This window comes from Ischnura elegans, chromosome 11 (genome assembly GCF_921293095.1).
Source record: "Ischnura elegans chromosome 11, ioIscEleg1.1, whole genome shotgun sequence".
Taxonomy (NCBI): Eukaryota; Metazoa; Arthropoda; class Insecta; order Odonata; family Coenagrionidae; genus Ischnura; species Ischnura elegans.
Window position 1 is genome coordinate 88,797,181 of NC_060256.1, and position 23,311 is coordinate 88,820,491.

The following is a 23,311-nucleotide window of genomic DNA, read 5'->3' on the forward strand; positions in this document are numbered from 1 at the left end:
GGGAACAGAATAGAGAGCATTACGGCAACAAATGGAAAATAATGCAGCGTTCAAGATTTTTGTTAAAACTTCCACAATAATGGGTTAAATATAGCAAAACATGGTGAGAAATAAAGATAATAGATGTATTTACCATAATCAATCAGAAAACTTGTAAATAAAGTAGAGATGGGTCGAATAGCAGATTTCTCGAATTCGAATATCGAATTCGAATATTAAATCATTGCTCGAATATTCGAATACCTCGAATACTAAATGATGAATGCTGGAATGTTTCACTCGGTTGCCTATGCAGCAGGCAACACAAGATTTTGGGGAGTAATTTTGATTTCCGTTAAATGATTCGAACAGGAATTAAGCTGATTAATGAATATTTTAATTTTATGGAAACAATTGGGCATATAATTAATTCAACAAACATCGCTTTACCCCCACTCCTGCTGCCAAGTGCCAGCTGACAATCTGAGGCATTTTGCAAAATACAAGCTCTTTTCCACCGGATTTTCTTCAATTATTTTCAGTCCATCTTTGGGAGTTCTCACGAGATAAGAAGATGAATTGGAATTGCTATCAGGGAGAAACCAAATATTCTGAGAAAATATCCCTTTGTCTGGGACTGTAACAATAAAGATTTATAGCACAACTCATAAATTGTAACTTGATATATGTTTTCGGAAAAAAATACCGCATCAACTTCCGAGAAGCTCTGCTGCTCATATCGAGTTTCGCCAGAATGCTAAGTCTCCGTCGTGTTTTGACATTTTTTTCTTTGCGTAAAATGCTTAAATAAACTCAGAAATACGTCGTGTTTGGACTTGTTCTTTTTGAAATTACGCGCACATTACTAATACAGTAAACTCTTGATTTTACGAAGCAGGATTTTACGAAGTTTTCGATTATACGAAGTGATATTGCGGTCCCGGTGAAAAGCCTATGCTAAATACATGGCGCTATTCGATTATACGAAATTTTTTGAATTTACGAACCTCGGCTCGGTCCCTAGGAGCAAATGGCATTCGTTTATACGAACTACGGCGAAAAATTTGTCAACAAAACTAGTTACGCCGGCATAAGTAGCTAAAAAATCAGCGCTTCCAACTGTGGTCCATCAAAAGTGCGAAATCGTAAATGATAATGCAACTTTGGAGAGAAATGGGTCGCCAAAAACCTCACTGTGGGAATTTAGGGGGAGTAGGAGTTCAGTTAAAATATCGCGGCTGACATTATGCCCCTATTTACGTGCCTGTTCGTAAACATAGCATCGACAATAATTCGTAGTTTAACATGTCAGGAAGGTCGCGCGGAGTATTTCGTACACCCCTAATTAACCCTTTGCACTGCTGTGAACGTACTTCGAAGACTACTTGACTACTTTTCGCCGAAGCACTTCGAAGGGTCCCTAATCCGGGACCCTTTCCTCGACGAGCTCACCCTCGCTGGCCCCTGAAACTGGGCTATTTTTTAATGCATTACCTGACGCAACCCTGGGTTTCAAAGGGCAAAGGTGCCATGGGGGGAAAAAGAGTAAAGTGCGTGTTACTGTGGGGCTGTGCGTCAACCAAACGGGCACGGACAAAATAAGCCCGTTGTCATTGGGAAATTTGAAAGGTCACGGTGCTTAAAACATGTAAAATTGGAAGCCCTCCCCGTTTTTTACCATGCAAATAAAAACAGCTGGATGACCCAAGAAATTTTCCAGCAAACGGTTATACGTCTACAGAGAAAAATTGCTAGAAAGAACAGCAAAATTGTTTTAATAATGGATAATGCCACCGTTCATAAATACGTGGAAGATCTAAAATTGGCTAATGTTCGAGTCCTCTTTTTACCCCCGAACTCGACTAGCAAGTCCCAGCCCTTGGACCAAGGCATTATCCAGGATTTTTAAGTCCTATACCGGAAGAAGCTTGAGCGGTATTACTTGCGATGGATCGGTATGTATACATTCATCTATTTTGCTCATGTGCGTTTGGATATCGATTTAGATATTTTTTATTCATGATTATCATTCTTTCAAATCTATTTGCTACTTTTATAAATGGGAACAGAAATTAATAACATCCCGAAATGGACGTTGATACATGCAATCCGCGCCATAATATCTTTTCGTGTATATATTGGCCTTTGTGAATGAACAACTTAAATATCTTAAGTACTGGGCTCTATTTACCGCCAATTTATATTTCAGGCTTCTCGTAATGAAGACGCACTTCCAAGTCTAACCATGAACTTTCTTCTCACGCGCTTCCCCGTTCTCCCATGCTGGGGTTCTGTCTTTCCAAAGCCGTCCCTTCCCTCCTGCCGCCTTTGGCTGATCTTGCTGACACCCACCTTACGCATCCCAAACCCCTCCTTCCCCAGCATTTCCCATTCACTCCCTCCCTAAGGAGACTGTGCTTGTGTGCGTCGCAAAAAAATACGGCCCCCAAAAGTAGACTGAGGCAGAGCTGAAGGCCATTTCCCCACCCTTCTTTGTCCTGCCCCCTTCATCAGTCCTTGTGCTGACCACACTTCTTCCCTCAGGCAATCCCCATCCCACTCTTATTCACCCCACCCACTGGGAATGTTCCCCGATTGTGGAGAAGGGCATGGTTCATCTTTACCTGCAACGGGGGGAAGTTATTAACCGGAGAGAGGCAGAAGAAGTATCTTCCACTATCGGGAAAATGGTGCCGCGCTTATAATTGTCTCTCTTCTTCTCAGCTGACTTTTCAATTGAAATTAATTTCTTTGCTCTTTCCACACTATATTTATTTACGATTATGGCGCGACTATTTTTTAGTGCTAAAACTAAGAAAATCTTTTCTCTATGTCAATGATCCTTTGCCTAACTTTCAATACGGCGGAGAAAGGAACACGAAAACTAAATGAGGTGACGGTACAGGTTTTTGCGTGTCATTTTTTGGGAATTCACGCTAGCGAACCAATACTTAACCACGTTGAGAAATGATAAAACTAGGGATGGGTCGAATAGTAGATTTCTCGAATTCGAATATCGAATTCGAATATTAAATCATTGCTCGAATATTCGAATGCCTCGAATTTCGAATACCTCGAATACTAAACGATGAATGTGAAAATGTTTGACTAGGTCGCCTATACAGCAGGAAACCCAAGATTTTGGCGAGTAATTGTGATTGCCTTTAAAGGATTCAAACAGGAATTTAGCTGATTAATGGAATATTTTAATTTTATGTAAACAATAGGGTAGTTTCCTTCATTAACCCTCGGCCTCCACCTGCTCAATACTTACGTAAACTCCACCTGGGGTCTTTTTTGACCCCATACCGTAAATTTATAAACAAATAGGTATTTTTCAGGATATTTTGAATTATACAGTTTTAAATCATAATAAAGACATAAATAAGTAATTTAATTGCTTTATCGAGTAATATTAACACTTTGAACTGCAATAATATTTATCCTAGAAAACGCAACAAATTATTTTTCATCCAGAAAATTTCTCCTATAATTTTCCGTTACAGTCCAAGACAAAAAAAATATTTTTATAAAATTATGTATTGAAATAGTAACTAATCTATCTTACAATCCTTCACATTTTCTGCAGGATATAATGATATTTGCATGATCATTACAAACAAAGACTCCACATTTTTCACACCTCCGATTAATTTTCCTACTGGATTATCTCAGACAAAATGAACAGCGTCCACGTTTTTTTCTACGTAGTTGCAAATCCCTTCTACGCTGCAGTGGAATAAATGGTCAAATCCTGCAGAGGTAACTGCTTCCCTAATAACTTGCATTCGTGTCCGAGGATTTTTCAATGGTCTTTTTATCTCTGATTCTACTAGCTCCTTTGCCAATTCAATAAGGAATTTTCTCCTTGCTCCCTTTCCCGTTTCCCCGTTAAACCTCTTTGAATTTAAAACAAAATCAATAATTGCTGCAATATCAATAAAATAAAAATAGAGCAAGAGGTCATATTCTTGTCCTACGCTTTACTGAGTAATGTCTTGCCATTAGATCTAGTGTCGACGCCGGATTTTGTATGATAATAAAATAAAATTACTTTTAATGTTTACCGCGACTAATATCAAATGACCGGCGTTGAGTTGAAAGTGTACTAACTGCCTTTCTTGTCTTTGGGATATATGAAACCATTAGCATATTCTTTGCATAAGAAAAAGTACTTGAATGCTCTTCTCAATGCTTATCGGGTAACATCACCCTCGGAATTCCTACGCGATTTGATCTTAGTGTACCTACAAGTCTTAATTTCCTTTTTAGGAGTTCCTGTCCCAGTTCATTGCTTGTGAAGAAATTATCCGTAGTTATATTACTTCTACTGCCTGCAAGTGGCAAACCAAATCTAGCACTATGCGTTTACCTTGATTCACTTCCCGGGATCATTCAATTTTTCCAGTGTATATTTGTGCATTTACAATATAATTAGTTTCAAGTCAACAGCTGCCCATACTTTTATTCCATATTCCACGGCTTTGATGGCATGCACACTTTGAATATAAACCTACCTCTAAATTTGCACAAATGCTCATCAACTGTAATGTTTGAGGATGGTTTGTACGAGAAAATGCAGCCCTCCGTAAACATTTCAAACACAGTTCTTATTGCCTCCACTTTATTTTTTGATATCTCTTGCCTAGCCGCACGAGTCTCATTATCAAATCGGAGACACCTAATAATATCTTGAAACTGGTGACGAGACTTAGTAGCTCTAAATATTGGTAAGGCATTGTCTGCAGACTAAAACTCAGGTAGCGGCTTTCCTTGTCCTTTCTGAACACCAGACATAATCAGAAGACCAAGGAAAGAATTTAGCTCTATGATATCCAAATCCACCCATTTAGATAGCTGAAAGTAACATATTCATATTTTTATTAATTTTTTGTATTTCACTTGAAAAATATCAATGAAATATAATGGCAAAATATCAATCAAAATGAAAATATATACATATTCACTACAACGTTTTGAAGGTACAATTTTTTACAGATCCCACAAAATCGATTGCGATATGAACTATGCACCTACAGAGCTGAAACGAAAATAAGGCCTGTTCTCCTTGACAGAGAGTTGTGTTAAAGACAGCGGTGGCTAGTTTGAAAATGAGGAGGAAGGGGAAATCCTGTGAGAAAGTAAAGGTGATGAATCACCGTCACAGTTTCGGCAAATTGTCCCATACAGTATTTTCTTTTCCTCCTCTCAATGCACCCACTGATGACAAAGGGTTATGATGCTCTAAGAGGCCAAATAGTGCCTTAGACATAGGCGTTAAATGCTTTCGACGTAGGCGTTACATGCTGTTATTATTTCATGAGTGAAAATGCTAAGTCTTTGACATGGAATAATATGAGGATAATGCATCAACATGATACCCTCCGAGAGAACTCAGGCAGGCGGTGACTATTTTCACTCAATCTTCACTGGGCCCACGTTACAATATCTGTGATACTTTATATTCAAAATATAGCTCTAAACGGAGGAAAAGATATTGGATTCTATAAAAATCTTCAGCAGGAAAGACGGGAACCAGCTACCCAACTCATGGAAAATAGTATACGTTGAGTAAAACATACTCACCCCCTGCCTAAAACCTTAGAGGTGGCTAGGAGTTTATCATGTAGATTTAGATGTTGAACAGGATGCTCCAACAAAATACAAAAAAAAATTATAGGGAAAAAGGAAAACACGAGGAAGGATTGACCGATGAGATAATCCCAGCCTTAAACGAATGATACAAAAGACGATCTCTACCTCCACTCTGCACTTCAGTGACCTAAAGATGCTAGCTGCAATGCCGGCGAAACTGTTGTATATGAAGAAAGACACGCGGTGTATAACCCGGAAACTTTGGATCTGAATCTTCATACCACCATGAAAATCTACGTAAGGATTATGTACCTTTCAACACGTTTTATCAATTATATTTCCATAGATATACGTTTCAAATTTTAATACCTACACAGTCTCCACCTGGGGTCAAATTTGACCCCACCCAGGAAAAAAATTCCCATCCATGAATAACACAAAATTTTAATTTCAAAATATTATGAATTTAAAGACAAAACATGAGGGAAGGCATATCTGTAACAAGGAAAGCTTATCTGAATTGAGTCAAAAATTGCAGGAATTTTATCAACCCTGGGGTCAAAAAAGACCCCAGGTGGAGTCTGAGGGAGAAAACGAAAGGTATTGATTGTGATTCGTTACCCACCATTAGTGTATTCATAATATACAAATTATTTCGTTCTAGAAATACCGGTTTAGACTAATGGCAATGTTCAATTTTACCTCATTTGAAAAAGGCCAGATTGGCGCCTATGCGATGCCACTCCACGTGACATCACAGGGACCTAGTTTCTAGACGAGAGGATTGGAGTTTTACATCGTCTGAGGTTACCAATGCATGCATGAGGCACAGAGCTCAGGGAAACATGTCTTAATAATCACACAGTCTGTTTGATAAGGTATTAATAATCCTTATTTAAGCCAAGCGCTACCAGCTAGCATGGTACTCGGCTACCTGCTAGCATCCTGCGTCGTAATAGCGCTCAGTGCCTCGCCCCAAGGTCACCTCACTTGCGGCAGCGGGAACCAGAACGACGTCACGCGGAGTTTTTCCCGGCATTCATACTTACCCGTCGCGTTTTCGCGCGCTTGAAAATTTTCACTTTTAATTTAATCGCGAAAAATAGGTATCGTCTTATAAAACTCTATAAGCGTTAAATACGTACTTCAGGAGTATTAATATTTCGATTTAGGCAATAAAAAATAATAGGAAACCACCCTATTTGAGCATTACGCCTCCGTCGTATTTCTTCTTCTTCCCGGTATTTATTTTCCTGCGCAAAATGCTTAAATAAAGTCAGAAATATGTCGTGTTTGGTCTTATTCTTTATTAAATTACGCGCACATTACTAATATTTCAATCCAATAAAGGTGTAATAACAATTGCCGAAAGTCATTGTTAGACACCTTTCGGGCTAGTAGATGACTCATGCAGCAGTTGACCTCGAGAAAGGGGGAAATTCGAAGCAGTTAGGTAGAAAAAGGTCAGTGGGTGAGAAAAGGGGGTGGGTGGGAGACACGTTTTTATTTTTCTCGCGTAACTTGATAGTTTTTGAAGCTAAGGTTTTTGTAATACAATCCCTGCGCGAGCTGGGATCTTTTGTTTGATTTCGGAGAAGAGGAAATCCTCAAGAGTGGGTGAGGCGAATGCTGAATGGAGGGGGATAGCAGATCGTGGGAAATGCGCCAATGTCACTATCCCACGGCACTGAGTTCCTCCCAATGGTAGTTTCATCTCCTGGGGAAGATTCAAAATAAGTGCCTGTCATTATTAGCCACAAAGGACACACGGCAAACACCTCCTCTCATTTTATCAAAAGATGGATGCGGGAAAATGGTCAGTGGGGAGAAAGAGGGAAGGGTGAAACACGATTCTATTATTTTCCGGTAACTTGATATTTTTTTCAAAGCTGAGGTCTTCGTAATACGATCCCTGCACGAGCCGGGACCTTTTTTTTGTTTTCGGGGAAGAGGAAATCGTCTGAGGGGGTGGGGCGAACGCTGAATGGATGGGGATAGCGGATCGTGGGTAATGCGCCAATGTTGCTATCCCACGGAACTGAGGTTCTCCTGATAGGGGACACCTGGGATTTTCGGATTTTTTTCATCCGATCAATTTCGGTTCCCCACGTCGAACTCTTTTCACCGCTCGAACCCGTGAATTTGATGTATTTCGTCAGCTTGCCTAAAACGGCGCTGCATGCACTAGACGACTAGAGTTCTCATTTTTCCGAGTCAACTACCAACGACGTGCGAGCGACAGTGTATGACGCGAAATTCAAAGTATTCGAGGTATTCGAGACGGTACCTTTGGCATAACTATTCGAGATCTCGAATATCGAATACTTTCTATTATTCGAGGTATTCGAGTATTCGCGGATACTATTCGCACATCTCTAGATAAAACGTCTCTTGTAGGAAAACAATCAATGTGGATAATAACGTTTCTATCTATATTTCTCCGATACTGTAAGATGTTTCTCCTGTCGTTTTCCTGTTGGAACCTTGCTCCTGTCGGCATAAAAGGAGAGAAACATACTATATGAACAGGTCACCTCACACCCGGTATGAAGAATACAGTCCTGATGAAGAATTAAGTCTTTTATGGCAACGTCTGCGAAGATGATGGAATACAGTAGTCGGACGGAGAACTCAAACAGAATTTACTTCAAATATTCGCCAGAAGATAATCACATCCTACGTTATTTATGATCGTAATTGAGTCTCAGTGAAAATAGAGCACATTCTGCTGAAAATACGAAGTAACTCGAAATATTAACTTACGAAGGTTATTTTGGAAACGGGCTAAGACCCTTGTTTTTCTTTTTTTCTCGTCACTGAGCGATAGAGGGCGACATAAATGGCGGTTAGGCCGGCTGCCGCTAAAATTCCGTGGGTGTCAGAAACAAATATCTATCTTTTGCATACTTAACAGTAGCTATTGGCTCCTAACCACAAATTTATTACTGTTAATTCTTATAATAAACATTGCAATTCATTATTTGATTACGTTTTCTAAACTGGTCGGGAATTTCTTTAGCGATCGTTGATGTTGAAGTATGAACTAGAAATGGGAATTTTATGGTGGTATTTAACGATTTTTCACATCATAAATCGATAGCAAAAAGCCTTTTCTATGAATTATACCGAGAATAACCACCGAAAACATTTAAATAAGACCACTAAAGACAAAAAACGGCGGAAGAAACAAAAGCGAACATTTTTTTCGTGACTTATGAAAAAGGTTTGAATTTACGAAACTCGATTTTACGAAGTGCCAATTTTCCGGTCCCACTGACTTCGTAAAATCAAGAGTTTACTGTATTTCTATTCAATAAAGGTGTAACATCAATTGACGAAAATCATTCTTAGACACCTTTTGTGCTAATAGATGACTCATGCAGCGGTTGACCTCCACAGAAATGGGGAACTTCGAAGCTGGTAGGAAAAAAAGGTCACAGGGGGAAAAAAAGGAGGGCCAGAAACACGTTTCTATTGTTCTCGAGTAACTTGGTATTTTTTCGAAGCTAAGGTCTTCGAAATATGATACCTGCTCTAGCTGTGACCTTTTTTTTATTTCGAAGAAGAGGAAAGCCTCAGAGGGGGGGCTAGTGCTGAATGGAGAGGGATACCGGATCTTGGGAAATGCGCTAATGTAAGTATCCCACGGTACTCACACAGCAGTTGACCTCCAGAAATGGGGAACTTCGAAGCAGGTAGCCAGAAAAAGGTCAGTGGGTGAGAAAAGGGGGAAGGGCGTGAAACACGTTTTTATTGTTCTCGTAACTCGATATTTTTTTCGAAGCAGGGGTCTTCGTAATGCGATCCCTGCGCGAGCTGGGACCTTTTGTTTGATTTCGGAGAAGAGGAAAGCGTCAGAGTGGGTGAGGCGAGTGCCGAATGGAGGGGGATAGCGGATCGTGGGAAATGCCCTAAGGTTGCTATCCCACGGCACTGAGGTTCTCCTGGTGGGGGGATTCGGGGATTTTCAGATTTTTTCACCAGACCATTTTCGGTTCCCCTCGTCGAACTCTTTTCACCGCTAAAATCCACGAATTTGATGTAATTCGTCAACTTGCGTAAAACGGCGCTGCGAGCACTAAATGACTACAGTTCTCTACATTTTTCCGAGTCAACTACCAACGACGTGCGTGCGACAGTGTATGACGCGAAATTCAAAGTATTCGAGGTATTCGAGGCGGTACTTTTCGCATAACTATTCGAAACCTCGAATATCGAATACTTTCTACTATTCGAGGTATTCGAGTATTCGCGGATACTATTCGCACATCTCTAAAATAAAGGCTAACTTTGAAAGATAATAACAAAAAATGATGCAGCGCCGCTGCTGCACCATAAATCCAATGACGTACTTTAATTCGTAAATCCACACGTGGGTTAAACAGGATTGTGTAAAAACCACTGTTCACCAAAGTCAACACACGCTCTACCATCTATTGTTACCTTATCCTGTGTTGTTTTATCAAAGAAAGCGCAGATTAATTCCTGGTTAACTCTTTACTTTCCATGAATAAATCCACCCACTCTAAAAATAACTAACTACCAGTAAGTTCTCTAATTCACAATTTGCAAATCACTCAATCTCAATGCTGTATAAGAAGCTGCCAAACAGCACTATAACACTTACCTCTCGTGGAGCATTGAAAAGGAGAATCAAAGTGTTTCTTATGGACATATGTTATTAAGATGTAAAAGATTTTCTAAAGGATTGTACTTCAAACTACATACACATATTATTTAATATTATGGTGTATCCTAGTGTATATGTGTAGCAACTTTATCTTTAAACAGGATTGTGTAAAAGCCACTACTCACAAAAGCTGACACTCACTCTACCATCAATTTTTTTCTTATCCTGTGTTGTTTTATCAAAGAAAATGCAGATTAATTTCCACTTAATTCTCATTTTTCCATTCATGGAAACTCTCCACCCACTCTAAAAATCACTCTTAAACATGTGTGTTGTCCTCCATGTTCTTGACAAAACCATGCAAGTGCATGCCAATCGTGCAATGTTGAAAAAAGAAGTCTTTAAACAGGTGTTTAAAGATAAGACATTACCCTGGTTGAGGTATGGACTGGCCGGAACGAGGACACTATGCGGGTGGAAATGGGTGTGCTGTGGTGGGGGAGGGAGGGGCAATGCCATGCCGGCCCCTCGCGGGTGCGCCATCTCCAGATGAGGGTGCCCTCGGAAGTCTGTCGGTTGGTGGTAGATGTAGTGGGGGGCGCAGGGGTGCTCGTACTGCGCCTGCCGAGTTATGTGACTGAAAGGTGGGCGTAGGAGTAATATGATCCATGAAAACACAATCAAATTATAATAATGATGTACAAGGTGGAAAAAAATTGTGCCACCAAATTTTAACCTGGATAGCTGATGCCAGCAGGAACCAAAATTAATAATGATGTTTAAGGTCAAAAACCATTTTCAAACTACAGAAACTTTGAGCAAAGCACTCCGATTGGCCACCAGTTTGCCCTGTTGCCGGACACTCTCGACAACTTATGACTTTGAATGCTTTGCCTCCTGGAGATCCAGATATAAATATAGGGTTGCCAGTCAATCGATGACCGGTAAAATGGGTTCACAAGGCCAGCAGTTTAAGTAATAAAATTTCCTAGTAAATGAAAATAAAATTGAAGTGTAGACGGTGTATTTGAAACATAGCCCCAAGATTTGAAGGCTAGCATGCAGCAAATGAGTAAGCAAGGTGTCTTGGATACAACATTATCTCCGGCAGACAAAGCATTCGAAGTAATGTTCAAGTCTGCAGTTCAAAAATGGTACATTTCCCACCTTAACATCATTTGTAATTTTGGTTCTTCCTAAGTTTTTTTGGTTCTTGCAATCCAGGGTTAAAATCTCGTGATGCAATTTTTATCCACCCCGTACACATTTATAGGCCCCATTTATCAAATAAGATAAGTGTTGGGCAAGTCAAAAAAGGTAATGAAATATACGAATTCAAAGATTACATAATAGGAAAACAGAATTTAAAAAAATGTAAATGTTCAAATACAAAGAAAAACATTTTCAGCAACAAAGATGCAGTTAGATATTCGTTTACACTGAAAAAGTACTCAGTAAATTTATGAGAAATTTGCAATTCTAATTAATTACAAATTAGACAATTTAATTTAATTGTTGAGCCCGATATTTTTTCAATGCTTTTCCCATCCCTGATTAGAAGTCATAACACGAGAACAAGCTATTCCTGGACTATGAACTTCTATGACATTGCTTATGCGTAAAATAAGGCACAATAAAATTTTGAAAAGTTTGTAAAAAATATTACCTCCTTATTTATGGTAAAATTAAATGTTTTCTACCATAACTGGGCAAGCTGGGTCAATGGACCCTTCACCTAAACGATCAGTGTCACATCATAAGATGGTTTATATAACAGTCAGTACAATTTAATCGGTTTATAAAGTATTATTTCAGAATATTTAAAGGTAAAAACACATGACCCCAGTAAATAAAGAAGAAAGTGAAATACAGGTCAGGAATGATGAAGAGTGGAATGTATTAAGTTAATTTTCATTTCCTTAGCTAACTGATCTCATTAACCTAAGCGTAGAAACACTATCAAATCGAGAGCTGAGAAGAATTACTCACTTCACGTAGTAAATTCCATATTCTGGTGACTCAATTCTCTCCCAGCCAGTAGGAAGGCCCTCCTTCTCCAGCGGATGGCTCCAATGCGTCGTCTTTGTGTTGTGGTCTATATAGTACTTGCGTCCCCGGAGCGTGTAGTCGACGGACCAGCCAGGCGGCAGGGGCAGCTCATCCTCATCCTCTCCCCCGTCCCCCTTCCCGTCCCCCGCACCCTGACTCCCTCGCCCTCCGCCACCACCTGCAAGCAACATATACGCATCGTTATCCAAAATGAATATATACCTACGTATCCCTCCCTTGACACAAATTAACTAAATATGGTTTTTGCTATAACACGTCTGGTTTTCAAGATTAGTCTCTATTCGCTCAAGTAATTTTCCTGTTTCACTTCAACAAAGGAACTTGCCAAATTTCTCATGTCACCTTAACAGTTAAAGAAACAGTCTCTAATGGCCGTTTTAACTGTAATTCTATCGCGGCCATAGAGCTCATTTCCCTTCATCTCATGACACCTGTTTATAAGCATGAAAAAAGGAAAGAAGAACACAATTCAATACATTCATGAAGTAATTGGCTCTACAAAAGATAATAATCAGTAGGATTTTTGATCACTGAGCCATATCAACTATAATGATGCCCATGGATGTAAAATAGCCCCAAGAAAAGTCAGCCTATGATGCCCTGGCAAATAGCCCTGCCACCTAGCATGGTGGTGCTCATGTATTTCATGTGTTGGTTTTTTGAGGCATCTTGAGTAATAAGTTAAAGTTGACTATACTAGAGGCGGCCCCAATCAGTCCTGTAGAAGCTTGAATCATTTTGCTAATTAGCATGCATTTTAATCTGTTTCCAAAAATGTCCGTAGCGTAGCAATGAGCACAAAGATATCCTTTATCCTCAATATTTGCAACAGATTACTGCACTCACCAAGAACAGAATTTAAAAGTTATGAATTTCATATTGTATGTTATCATGATTACTTCAATTAAATTAATTAAACTTCACTAAAAAGACCTAGTTATAAGTATTCTCTGGTGTTTTCCCAGTGTACAGCGTCTTGGAAGGCTACTCTGATTTTCCACTGGGTAATTATTTGTTGACATTGCTGCTGACATTTTGGATCTGAGTCGGATCTCATCTTTAGGGATGATGCCAGGTCTGCGCAGTTAATTTGGTCTTGATCCACCTCCTGAGGTCTCCTCTGATTGGCCAGGGTCTTTCCTTTGCAGGCCAATCACATCCTCTTCAAAGTCAGCTACCAGGCGTTGCTGAGTGCATATCCTATGCCGCAATTGAAGTTATTACCTTCAACCCAGATCTCAATGGATCCCATTGTTAATCCCTCCCATAATTTTGTCTCATGGCACAGGATTTTTTCCTAGGCCCAATGGATGGAGTAGCCATGGTTAATGGCATGGTCTGCCACTGCAGATTTTTTATGCTGGAGGAGTCTGAGGTGTTGGAAGAGCCTCTTGAAGTTCCTTCAACTCCTTTGCTACTGTTCCCCCTGTCCCCCTCACAAAATCAGTTCCCACAACGTCACAGCCAATATCAACAATTACCAGGTGGGAAACCAAAGTAGCCTTCCCAGAGGCCTTAATTATGGCTTTTTTCCCGTGAAACTGGGACCACTCATCAGTCAATAGCGACTTTTGTAAACCCACTTAAATTCATATAGGGTGACAACACATCTAATGGCTGACTGAGAAATCTTTCATTGTTATATCCATGCCTCTAGCACTCAACTACATACAATGTAATGATACCCCCTCCCCATGTGGAGAAGTAGTGCACCATTGCATTGACCACCTTTGAAAGAACCTTGCCCAGAGTGCATAATTTAAATGCATGAGAAATCATGCAACACCAAAATTTTTCTCTCAGCTCACAACAATTGTATTTGGACACTAAAATATAAGAAATAAATAAGCTTTATAGTTTGGAAAATACCTGCTGTTATTGATAGCTGAATAAAAATATATTGAGCCCGTGTTGGCAAACTTGGCAATCTGATTTGCCTTGCATATGAACTTCATGACCAATCTGAAATCAGGCCAATCTCAGTTCGACTAGTAAACGTATTGCATCATTTGTCCAGCATGAAAAGGCTTAGAATACTGAATGACATGTCTTGAATTGCAATCATTACTTCCAAGGCATCATGCAACAAATTACCAAATCAAATTCTAAGACAGAGACCTTGCGTTGTTGGAGCCTGCTGCTGATGGCTTGCCATAGTTTGCCCAGGGAAATGCAGGTTCTGGTGTTGTGCAAGATGTGTGTTGGGATGATGAACCTGCTGGCTGTCAAATGTGTATGTGGTCACCATGGGTTGCCCATATGATGACACTGGCATCTGCTAAAGAAGAGATTACCCACCAATCTACAGACATCAGCACACCAAGTAGACACTAAACTTATTTACTCAATACAGCTGTGCTTGGTTGTCTATAAACTTTACAGAATGAAGATTCTTTCTGTATCTGAAGACAATGCCAGTAAAATTCTAGACTCTACGGTAAATGGTATATGCAATCATGTTTCCCAGATTTCCACCACACCGTTTGTTATTGGATGATGACAGTTTGGCAGGCAACCCGGCCAGCATTTTGAGCCATCTTTAATTCCTGACCTGAAGATACTGGCAGGTTAACATGGGAAAGAGTCATGGTCAGACAAATGAAAATTTGGTGCATACCCAGAAAACAAACGTGTCAATCCCAGTAGACAAGGTAAAATATCTCAGGCAAGTAATTTTTCAAAGCAAGGAAAAATTTAATCATTGGTAGAAATAATAGGTTGAAAATAGTTTTCCAACCCTCCTGTTTCATCAGAAATTTCATTTTTTGCTATTTTTTTCTCTTAGGAGCCCACACTTATAAAATTATTTTTTATTGCATCAATGACAGAAGCACACATCTGCACTCTGTTGGTACATCTCAAAGTAAATCCAGAATGTTTTACATTTTATTCAAAACTCTTTCAAAATAGTGCATTTTGTGAAATGCTTTTGGACCATGAACACTAGAAAGTTCATGAATATTTGCTGAGTGATCCGAGGTATAGCACTGTCCTTTCTTGGCATACCTTGTAACCTTGCTCCTTGAAATCCTAATAATTTATGACTGCTTTAAAAAAAATAGCAATACATCATCCATACAGAGCACTTAGCATGAGATCCTAGTTCTCTGTGTCGATGTAAAATAGAGGAGAACGAAACAGCTGTATCTTCCATGCTTTGCTTTCGAGGTGACTTTCAAATGTGTCGACACACCCATGCACCAGTTGCCTCAAGACATGCTGCGGCAGGTTCAACGCAAGGGCAATTTAAAGAGTCTGGGTTTTGTCACTTATAATTAATTAAAAAATAATTTCCAGTGTTGGACAATCCTTACCTGTGGGTAGGATAAATAATCCTCAGGGAGATGATACGCCGCTGCCACCTCCCTTTGAATCATGTATTGATCAAGTTGGTCGGCATAATCAGAAACTTGCCCGCTCAATGGCATATATCCAATCTGCCAAGGTTGAAGAAGGCATTAAAAAAATTAGCCTAAGGCAGATATCACGCTTATATTTAAATAAAAATAAAGCTTAAAACTAAGTTCAAGACACATTGTGAGAGTCTTTCACACATTCTTAACCTGAAGTCAAGGAAAAAAAAGATCCATAAACTAAAATAATATGCAGAGGAAAGCTGCCCAATTTGCCAGAAACTATTAGTGAATATAGAGCATTATACAGCTCTTCCAAGGATTAGGTTGGGAGCTGCCAGTTACTCTACTACATGCTAGGCTTACTATGTAGTACAGACACCTTCAGTTGGTATTATTTTCTCTTTGACTGGACACAACATTGAAAAACCACACGTAAAACACATACTGCCACATAAGTTAATTAATAGAAGCCAGAATTATGGTTCAAAAGAAAATCAAATGCATGTAATCTGGAAAATCTATTTTTTAGATTTCGTGAGCCTCAGAACCTGGCCACCTATAGTGAGCATGAATATCCATATGCAAGCCATGAGTATTCAAATTTAATATCTTAGCAGTTTCATTACGTAGCTGGAATTTCGACTCAATAAAATTTTCTTTTTTGTACATTAACCTTAATAAGAATAACGACAACATCCATTCCACATGATTGCTAGTTTAAGATCTATAAACCAATGATTATTTTCATTCATTTCAATGAATAAATGGAGCAGTAATGTTCAATCATACCTGTAATTGTTCAGTGGTATACTCTGAACCACTGCACTGATTAATGTAAGTGTGGCTCATGGCTGTAACCATCCCATTACCGTATCCATTGTGGATCGATTTCGGCCCACCAAATGGTTCATTTCCAGGACCCACAGACATGCTCGCAAACCTATGAACAAAATAGTGTTTGTAACACAGTAAATATATTATATATTCATTCGTAATACAATAGTGATGACAATATAACAGAGATCAATGAGATCATAATGCATGGAAATTCAAAGTTTTTTTTTCCTATTTTCCCCAGCAGAGAGAGGAATGACGGAAAAGGCATTTTCTAGAGAGTTTATGAAATATCCAGTTTCCCAATATAAAATTCTATTCCCAACAACGAACAGTGATATTCTTTAGAATGTTTAGTCATTCAGATGAAAAAGAACCCAAAGAAGTTTCCCTTTCTTCTTCTTCAAAACAGGGAATTTCTAACTCCTGGGATACATTATTCTACATGAAACACATTATAGAGTGGCATATTACAATATAGTAGGGGCAGATCTACTGCCACTGCAAAAAGTGGAGATGGAGTCTGAGCAGCTGCAATTCAGTTATAATATAAACAGTTGTTGCAAAATAATCAGAAAATGAAAGAAAATTTTCTTCTAAAATTTCTCAGTGCCATCAGAAACTCATCATAGTATTACCAATTTTTTTCGAGCTTTAAATAAAAATGGTGCATTTTAAGAAACTCAGAAAATGGCAGCTCCAATAAGAATAATATTTTTTCAATTACTTCTCCATGCATTGACATATGTAAGACCATTAAATGAAAAAAGGATTCTTATAAATGCATATCCAGGAGTAGATATTTGAAATAGAAAGTATTACCACCAAGAATTGCTAAAGAAAGTTCTGCTTTTATGCTAATTATTTTTTATATTTCATTAGTTTAGGGCTGTCAGCACCATATGCATCAAATATTAGAATCATTACTTGTGTTTTATTTTGACATTTGTTTATCCCTAGTGTAGACATCCGATGCAGTAGCGCCGACTCATGGGGCCTGAGGGGGCCCAAGCCCCCTCGAAAATTCGTTATGGGCATGAGGAAAAAATGTGTCAGGCTTGTCGATTTTCCCCAGAGTGTCCTGATATCGAGATTCAAGTTATCAGAGTTAAAATGTTCATCATATGACTCTTCTTAAATGCTTAAAAAACTCCTACTCATACTAATAGAAATTCCCGGGGCAAGATACTCGGTTTGGGCCTCCCAAATATTTTGTGTAAGTCGGCATCCCTGATTCGAAGAGTGCTTTAGAAAAGAGGAGAGGGGCTGGAGAAGAGGTCAGCATCAGAAGGGCTGAAATCAGCAAGCATGTTTGCCTCTTTGACTACTGGAGACCAGCCCTAAGGGAAAGTCTGATTCATAGCCACATCAGCTTTGCAGAAATCTTAACGGTGATACTTTCCCCACCAATGCTAGCGGTCCTTAACGCCACTTTACCAGGTGAAAATTTTGATGAACAAATACAAGTCAATACAAAAAAATTAATACATTTTTGTGATTTCAACTCAAATTTCCATCAACTGAGCATACATGCAGTGTGAACAACACTTTAAAATTCACTCTTAGGCCTTAAATAATTTAATTAGCAGGGGTTTCTTAATATTTGACCCTAATACAGCTATGGGAAAGTTTGGCACCAAGAGGTCTTCTAAAAAGTTGAGATATTTTAATCAGCCACATAGGGATGCATGACAGCCTTGATGGAGACAGACATCATGATGAAGACACACATTCGAGAGTGGAAAAATGGCAGATGTATACTTTGATTAAAATACATATAGCAGGTTAAAAAAGACAAGTGAAAGAACAATAACGTAGGGGTGAAAATACTGGCCGACAAGAGAATTGGGTGAAAAACTGAATCCAACCCATTTCAGGATAATTGGCAGACTGATGATGATCAAAAGAGTTCCATGGGAATTGGTCAACCCAAAACAGTATGAACAAACTTCAGATGAGTGATAGTGAGCCCAAGTAAATATTCTAACCAGGTTGATATGACGGGAAGAGTGCCAGCTTCCCAAGTACCCCATGGACCAACAGCTGTATCCTGGAAATACCCAAGATTGTTTGAGGAAGCCCGATCCCGCTGAAGTATTGTGTGGAGGGCATTTGAAAGAAAGGGCTTCGGTTGGATGAGGCATTGAGCCATTATACCCCTGGTGCCATTCAATAAAAGTTAATGTTGATAACAGCTCTTCCACATTCTCTGATGCCGCAATTGCCCAACAAACCTACAAGTTCCTCTTCACACTAACCCCTCTTATGGTCCCCGCACCAGCAAATACAAATGAATATTTGCATGGAAAATGAGTATTTGCACAGAGAATTGTGGCACATATATAGTTGATTAATGATTCAACGTCAGACATGTGAAACATTATGGAAGGGCAAAAAACCCAGTATCATCTAAAGATACAAGTAGATCTTGTAGACATGAGTCCAGCAAGGTAGTACAATATTAAAAAAAACAATAGCAAATTCACATTAAACAACTTATTATTAAATAAATATAATAAGAATTTAGTATCCTGCTGTACTTAAAAAAAAAGGAACACTTGAAACCTAGATATTTATAATCATACAAGAATTCATAACTTTGTCTAGCACTGTCAGAAAAATGATTTCATATCTCACCTCTTTTCAAAGCATAATTTACTCTGAATAATTCATAAATTCTACATAAACATAGGGCATTTATCGATTGTTTCCATTAATACATAAAAAATAGTTTTCTTGCAAATCAAAAATATTTGGAAACTCATCGGACAATAAGTCACTGAAAGAGAGCCAAAGTTGAACTCAAGATAATCGTTTACGGCTAAAGGTAAAAAATGAACACCGCCACAATAAAAATTGATACCTCTGGGCTAGGTCTGGAACAGAGCTGCTGGGGGTGTATTTTCCCTCATGGCCACCCAATGTGCTAGGTGTCCCCCTGTTATTTCCAAATTTCTGTACAATACTTGTTTGTTGCGGCACAACCTGAAAGTCAAATGCGCAATCACCTCAGCAGTCATTGGAAAATCTAAAGTATTGAAAATACACGGCACATTTCATTTTTCGGACCAAAACAACACAAGTAATTCATTAAAATTGCATTTCTACCGAGTTTGAAGATACATTATGATTGGTCGGGTGACAGAGCGTACTGAACCGAGTATGGCAAGCGACGCACTAAGTGATATAGACAGTCAGATACATTTGTTTAATTATTTTTCAAGCTGGGTGTACCAATGACTTACCATTGAGGAATGTTGGTTTTGGCCACGCCTATGACTCTTTCGCTGGGGTTGTGTAGGCCAAACATTAATTACTGTAAATTAAATTCTGATAAGATCCTAGTGTAACTTGGTATTTAATGCATAATCAAAGAGGTAACAACTCACTTGGCATTTCGGGAGGAGTATCTTTCTTGACGTATTTCCCAACAACTCCCTCCTTGATAGTCCTTAAATCTTTGTTCTTTCGAGATAACATTATTGCAAAAATATAATACTTTGTATACAAAAATATATTACTATCATCAATCTAAAAATCAAGGCATGAAGTTAGGTTTGATCACAAGGAAACATGTTTCGACAGTCTTCATTTGAATCTCGTAACACGCAATTAAAGACTTAAGGCACTAAATATTCGATTTATGGCTCTCACGTATGATTTCGGATACTTTTGGTCATAAATAGTGCCCTAAAAACAATAAATTATCATCATCTCGAATAAAATATTTCAGCAAATTCATCCTCACCCCGAGCCCGAAGAAACGAAAACATTGTACAGTCAACAATTGCAACACCGCATAAACGGTCGTCATTGTTCAACTGTTTCTTACAGGTATTCTTGTTTTCGTTCTGTATGAATGTTCATTCAATTTAATTTTGTACATTTATAGGGAAGCTGAATTATCATCCAGTTTAATTTTTTTTAACTATGAGTAACTTTCTTCCCGACATTATATTGCCGTGAAATCATTCTGTATTAGCGGCTGAAAATTGCTTCAGTAACCTTAAACCGGTGTGACAAAATTGTATCTAGTCTTGTGTTTCTATTATAAATACCACCATGTCTAAAGCTGTAAGCAGGCTCAAAGCCATGAAGAAGGTAGTGGATAAAGTTCAACATATTAGCAAGTTGAGAACATATTCCTGCTGTCGCTGGACCACCTCTCGGCCCTATGTTAGGTCTGCGATGTGGAAGGCAAGAGTAAACCACCACAATATCATCCCGAGGAGTTGCAACTACTCCACTAATTTTATATCAAGACAAAATGGATTTCTCTATTGTAAAATATTCCGTAGGTTAACTAGTCCCAAATTCAGATTTCGTGGCACACTGGTCAAATGTGGTAAAATGCTAAGGACAGGAAAGTGGAATGTTAATTCCCATCGTGCCTGTGGTAGACTAGAAAACTTAGAGGTACGAAGAATGAACCTCAACGTATTAGGCATCAGCGTAATGAAGTGGCTTGAGGAGGAAGACTTTTGGAGTGTAAGCCACAGAACAATACACACAGTATCGCTAAATGGTAAATACTGGAGTAGGGATAATGCATAGGAAGAGCAGTGGGATGCATGTTAAAAGAAAACTACCTGCAGTTTAAGGAAAAGATAGTAATGGTCATGATTAAAACAAAACCCATAGCTCCTGTAGTGGTGCAGGTTTACATGCCTTCATCAGATTATGAGGATGAAGAAGTCGAAGACGTCTATCAAACAGGTAAGATGGGAAAAAACCTTACCATATGTAGTGAATGGATTGCTGCCGTCAACAAAGGTCGAGGCAGGATGATAGAAGGGAAATATGGATTAGGAAACCGAAATGAAAGAGGAGGAAGCTGCTTGAATTTTCACTGATCCAAGGTCAGTGTTGGCCAACACTACTCAAAACCCCCTTGCGAATAGGATATACATGGAAGATACCAGGAGACCTTATGAGATCCCAAATTGACTACATCATATTGAAAGTTAGATTCATGAACCAGGTGAAGGAGTTCAACAGCTACCCAGGGGCAGATATCGACTGTGATTATAACTAATGTTATGACGAAATATCCCCTAAAATAAAAAAATGAAGAAAGCCGTGAAAAAACATGGCTGGTTGAAAAATTGAAGGAGGTTTAGCATCAACTGACTTTTAAAGAAGCAGTAGAAAAAGATTAAAACATATGACCAATAATTCAGGAGGAGAGAGGTGGGAAAGTCTACAGGCAGAAGCCAATTAAGTTCTTGCAGACGAAAAGACGTTATGGAAAAACCATTGGTCATGCAGGAAGTATTGGATCTCATTGAAGAAAGAAAAAAGTAAACAATGTGAAAACTGAGGAAGGGCAGAATCAAGAGAATAGGAAACAAGATATGCCATAAAGCGAGGAAAAGCTACAGGAGCGTGGATGAAAAATATCTGTGATCACAACAATCTTGTGCATGGAAAAGTAGAGGCCACCAATGGGAAAGTGAGAAACCACCCTGAGGAGAGGATACCCTTAGGGAAAAAATGGAGAACTAACGATTGATAACAAAGGGAAGAACAGCCTAGGAAAGAATGCTAATGAAAACGAGAGGGAAGTAAATGAAGATGACATTATAGCCCCTATTCATCAGAAATCGATGATGAAGAGACCTTTGGATAAATAAGCCATCCGCAACTGATGACATTCCAGCAATCTAATTAAAAACACAAGAGAAAAAGCATTGAACCAGCTTGAAGCAGCCTTGAACACGACATGATAGACAGGTAATACGATCTGGGACTCATAGACCTGGACGTAATTCGATTCGTATTCTTTCATGAAGATACTCCCAATTAAATAGATCATCGGCACTCCGTATTCATCCACCGCGTTAAAGCATGTCCACGAGAATCTCCGAGAGTTAAAGGATATTCCTTAAACTGCTACATAGCTTCACATCTACTGTCAGGCATACGACGATGTGTATTTGGAAACCCCACTTTGCAATGTAAGTCTTCAGGTGACAGTTGCATATCGACCTTCACTTCTTACACCTACCAAAACCAATTAACTGATAGAGGATAAGCATCTCCCACTTACAAACAGCCAACCAAATAACATGAGGAGGAGGCTAACAAGCGATGACTGGACAGCTTCTCATTGTAATCCAAACGAAAACAGATTTCATAGCTATCGCTTTCATGGGCAGACCCAGGATATCTTTCTGGGGGGGATACAAGGACAAGGATACCTCGTAATACAAAACGAACGCAATGAGAATGGGACCGTATTAAAAATATTGCATTGGCGTAACTAGGAATATGCTTTCGGGGATGAGAGGGCCCTGGGGGGGATGATCCAGCTTTTGGGGGGACGAGAGGGGTTATTGGGGGCTAGCCCCCCAAGAAACAGGGAGGTCAGGAAACATTTTGAAAAATAACATTTCTGAAAATGCATGTTTCATCATTTTGGCATATAAAATTCAACTTTAAGAAGATGAAGTTATTATGTATATATAAAATCCAGAAAAGATATTTTAATATTTTTTTATTACTCAAGAGGCTTTGGGGAGGGGTATACAACCCCTCATTCCCCCCCATCATTACGCCACTGAAATATTGCACATATATAGAGGTTTTGGGGGGGGGGGGTATGCGCCCCCGTGCCACCCCCTAGGTATCGACTACGATCACATTAGAAAATGATTTCCACCTACCAAGGAAAATCCTAGGAAATAGATCCAGCCCAATAATATTTCCACGGGGGTGGCCTATCAAAAAAGGTAACTTGCGCATATATTTCAGATATAATCAAGAGCCCTAAAATTATATAAAAGTATATTTTTGCATACCTCGGTGAAGTTTTTTTATTATTTTGTTATAAAATTGAAATTGGCGA

General features: G+C 39.0%; 1 protein-coding gene across 2 annotated transcripts in view; it reads right to left on the bottom strand.

Annotated features, from left to right (window-relative positions):
* LOC124168036 (probable E3 ubiquitin-protein ligase hulA) overlaps positions 1 to 20,270 on the bottom strand; it is a 31,453-nt gene extending 11,183 nt beyond the window's left edge. The window contains exons 1-8 of one of the 2 annotated variants that reach the window (XM_046546135.1): positions 19,854 to 20,270; positions 19,710 to 19,780; positions 19,328 to 19,449; positions 16,420 to 16,570; positions 15,589 to 15,711; positions 14,393 to 14,549; positions 12,194 to 12,431; positions 10,636 to 10,841 (exon numbers count right to left, since the gene is read on the bottom strand). In XM_046546135.1, coding sequence (XP_046402091.1) covers positions 10,636 to 10,841; positions 12,194 to 12,431; positions 14,393 to 14,549; positions 15,589 to 15,711; positions 16,420 to 16,570; positions 19,328 to 19,449; positions 19,710 to 19,780; positions 19,854 to 19,944 — 1,159 coding nt within the window. In that variant the 5' untranslated portion in view covers positions 19,945 to 20,270. Of the gene's footprint in view, positions 1 to 10,635; positions 10,842 to 12,193; positions 12,432 to 14,392; positions 14,553 to 15,588; positions 15,712 to 16,419; positions 16,571 to 19,327; positions 19,450 to 19,709; positions 19,781 to 19,853 lie in introns of both variants that reach the window. The other variant, XM_046546134.1, reaches the window with a different exon arrangement.
* Positions 20,271 to 23,311: the final 3,041 nt, after the last annotated feature.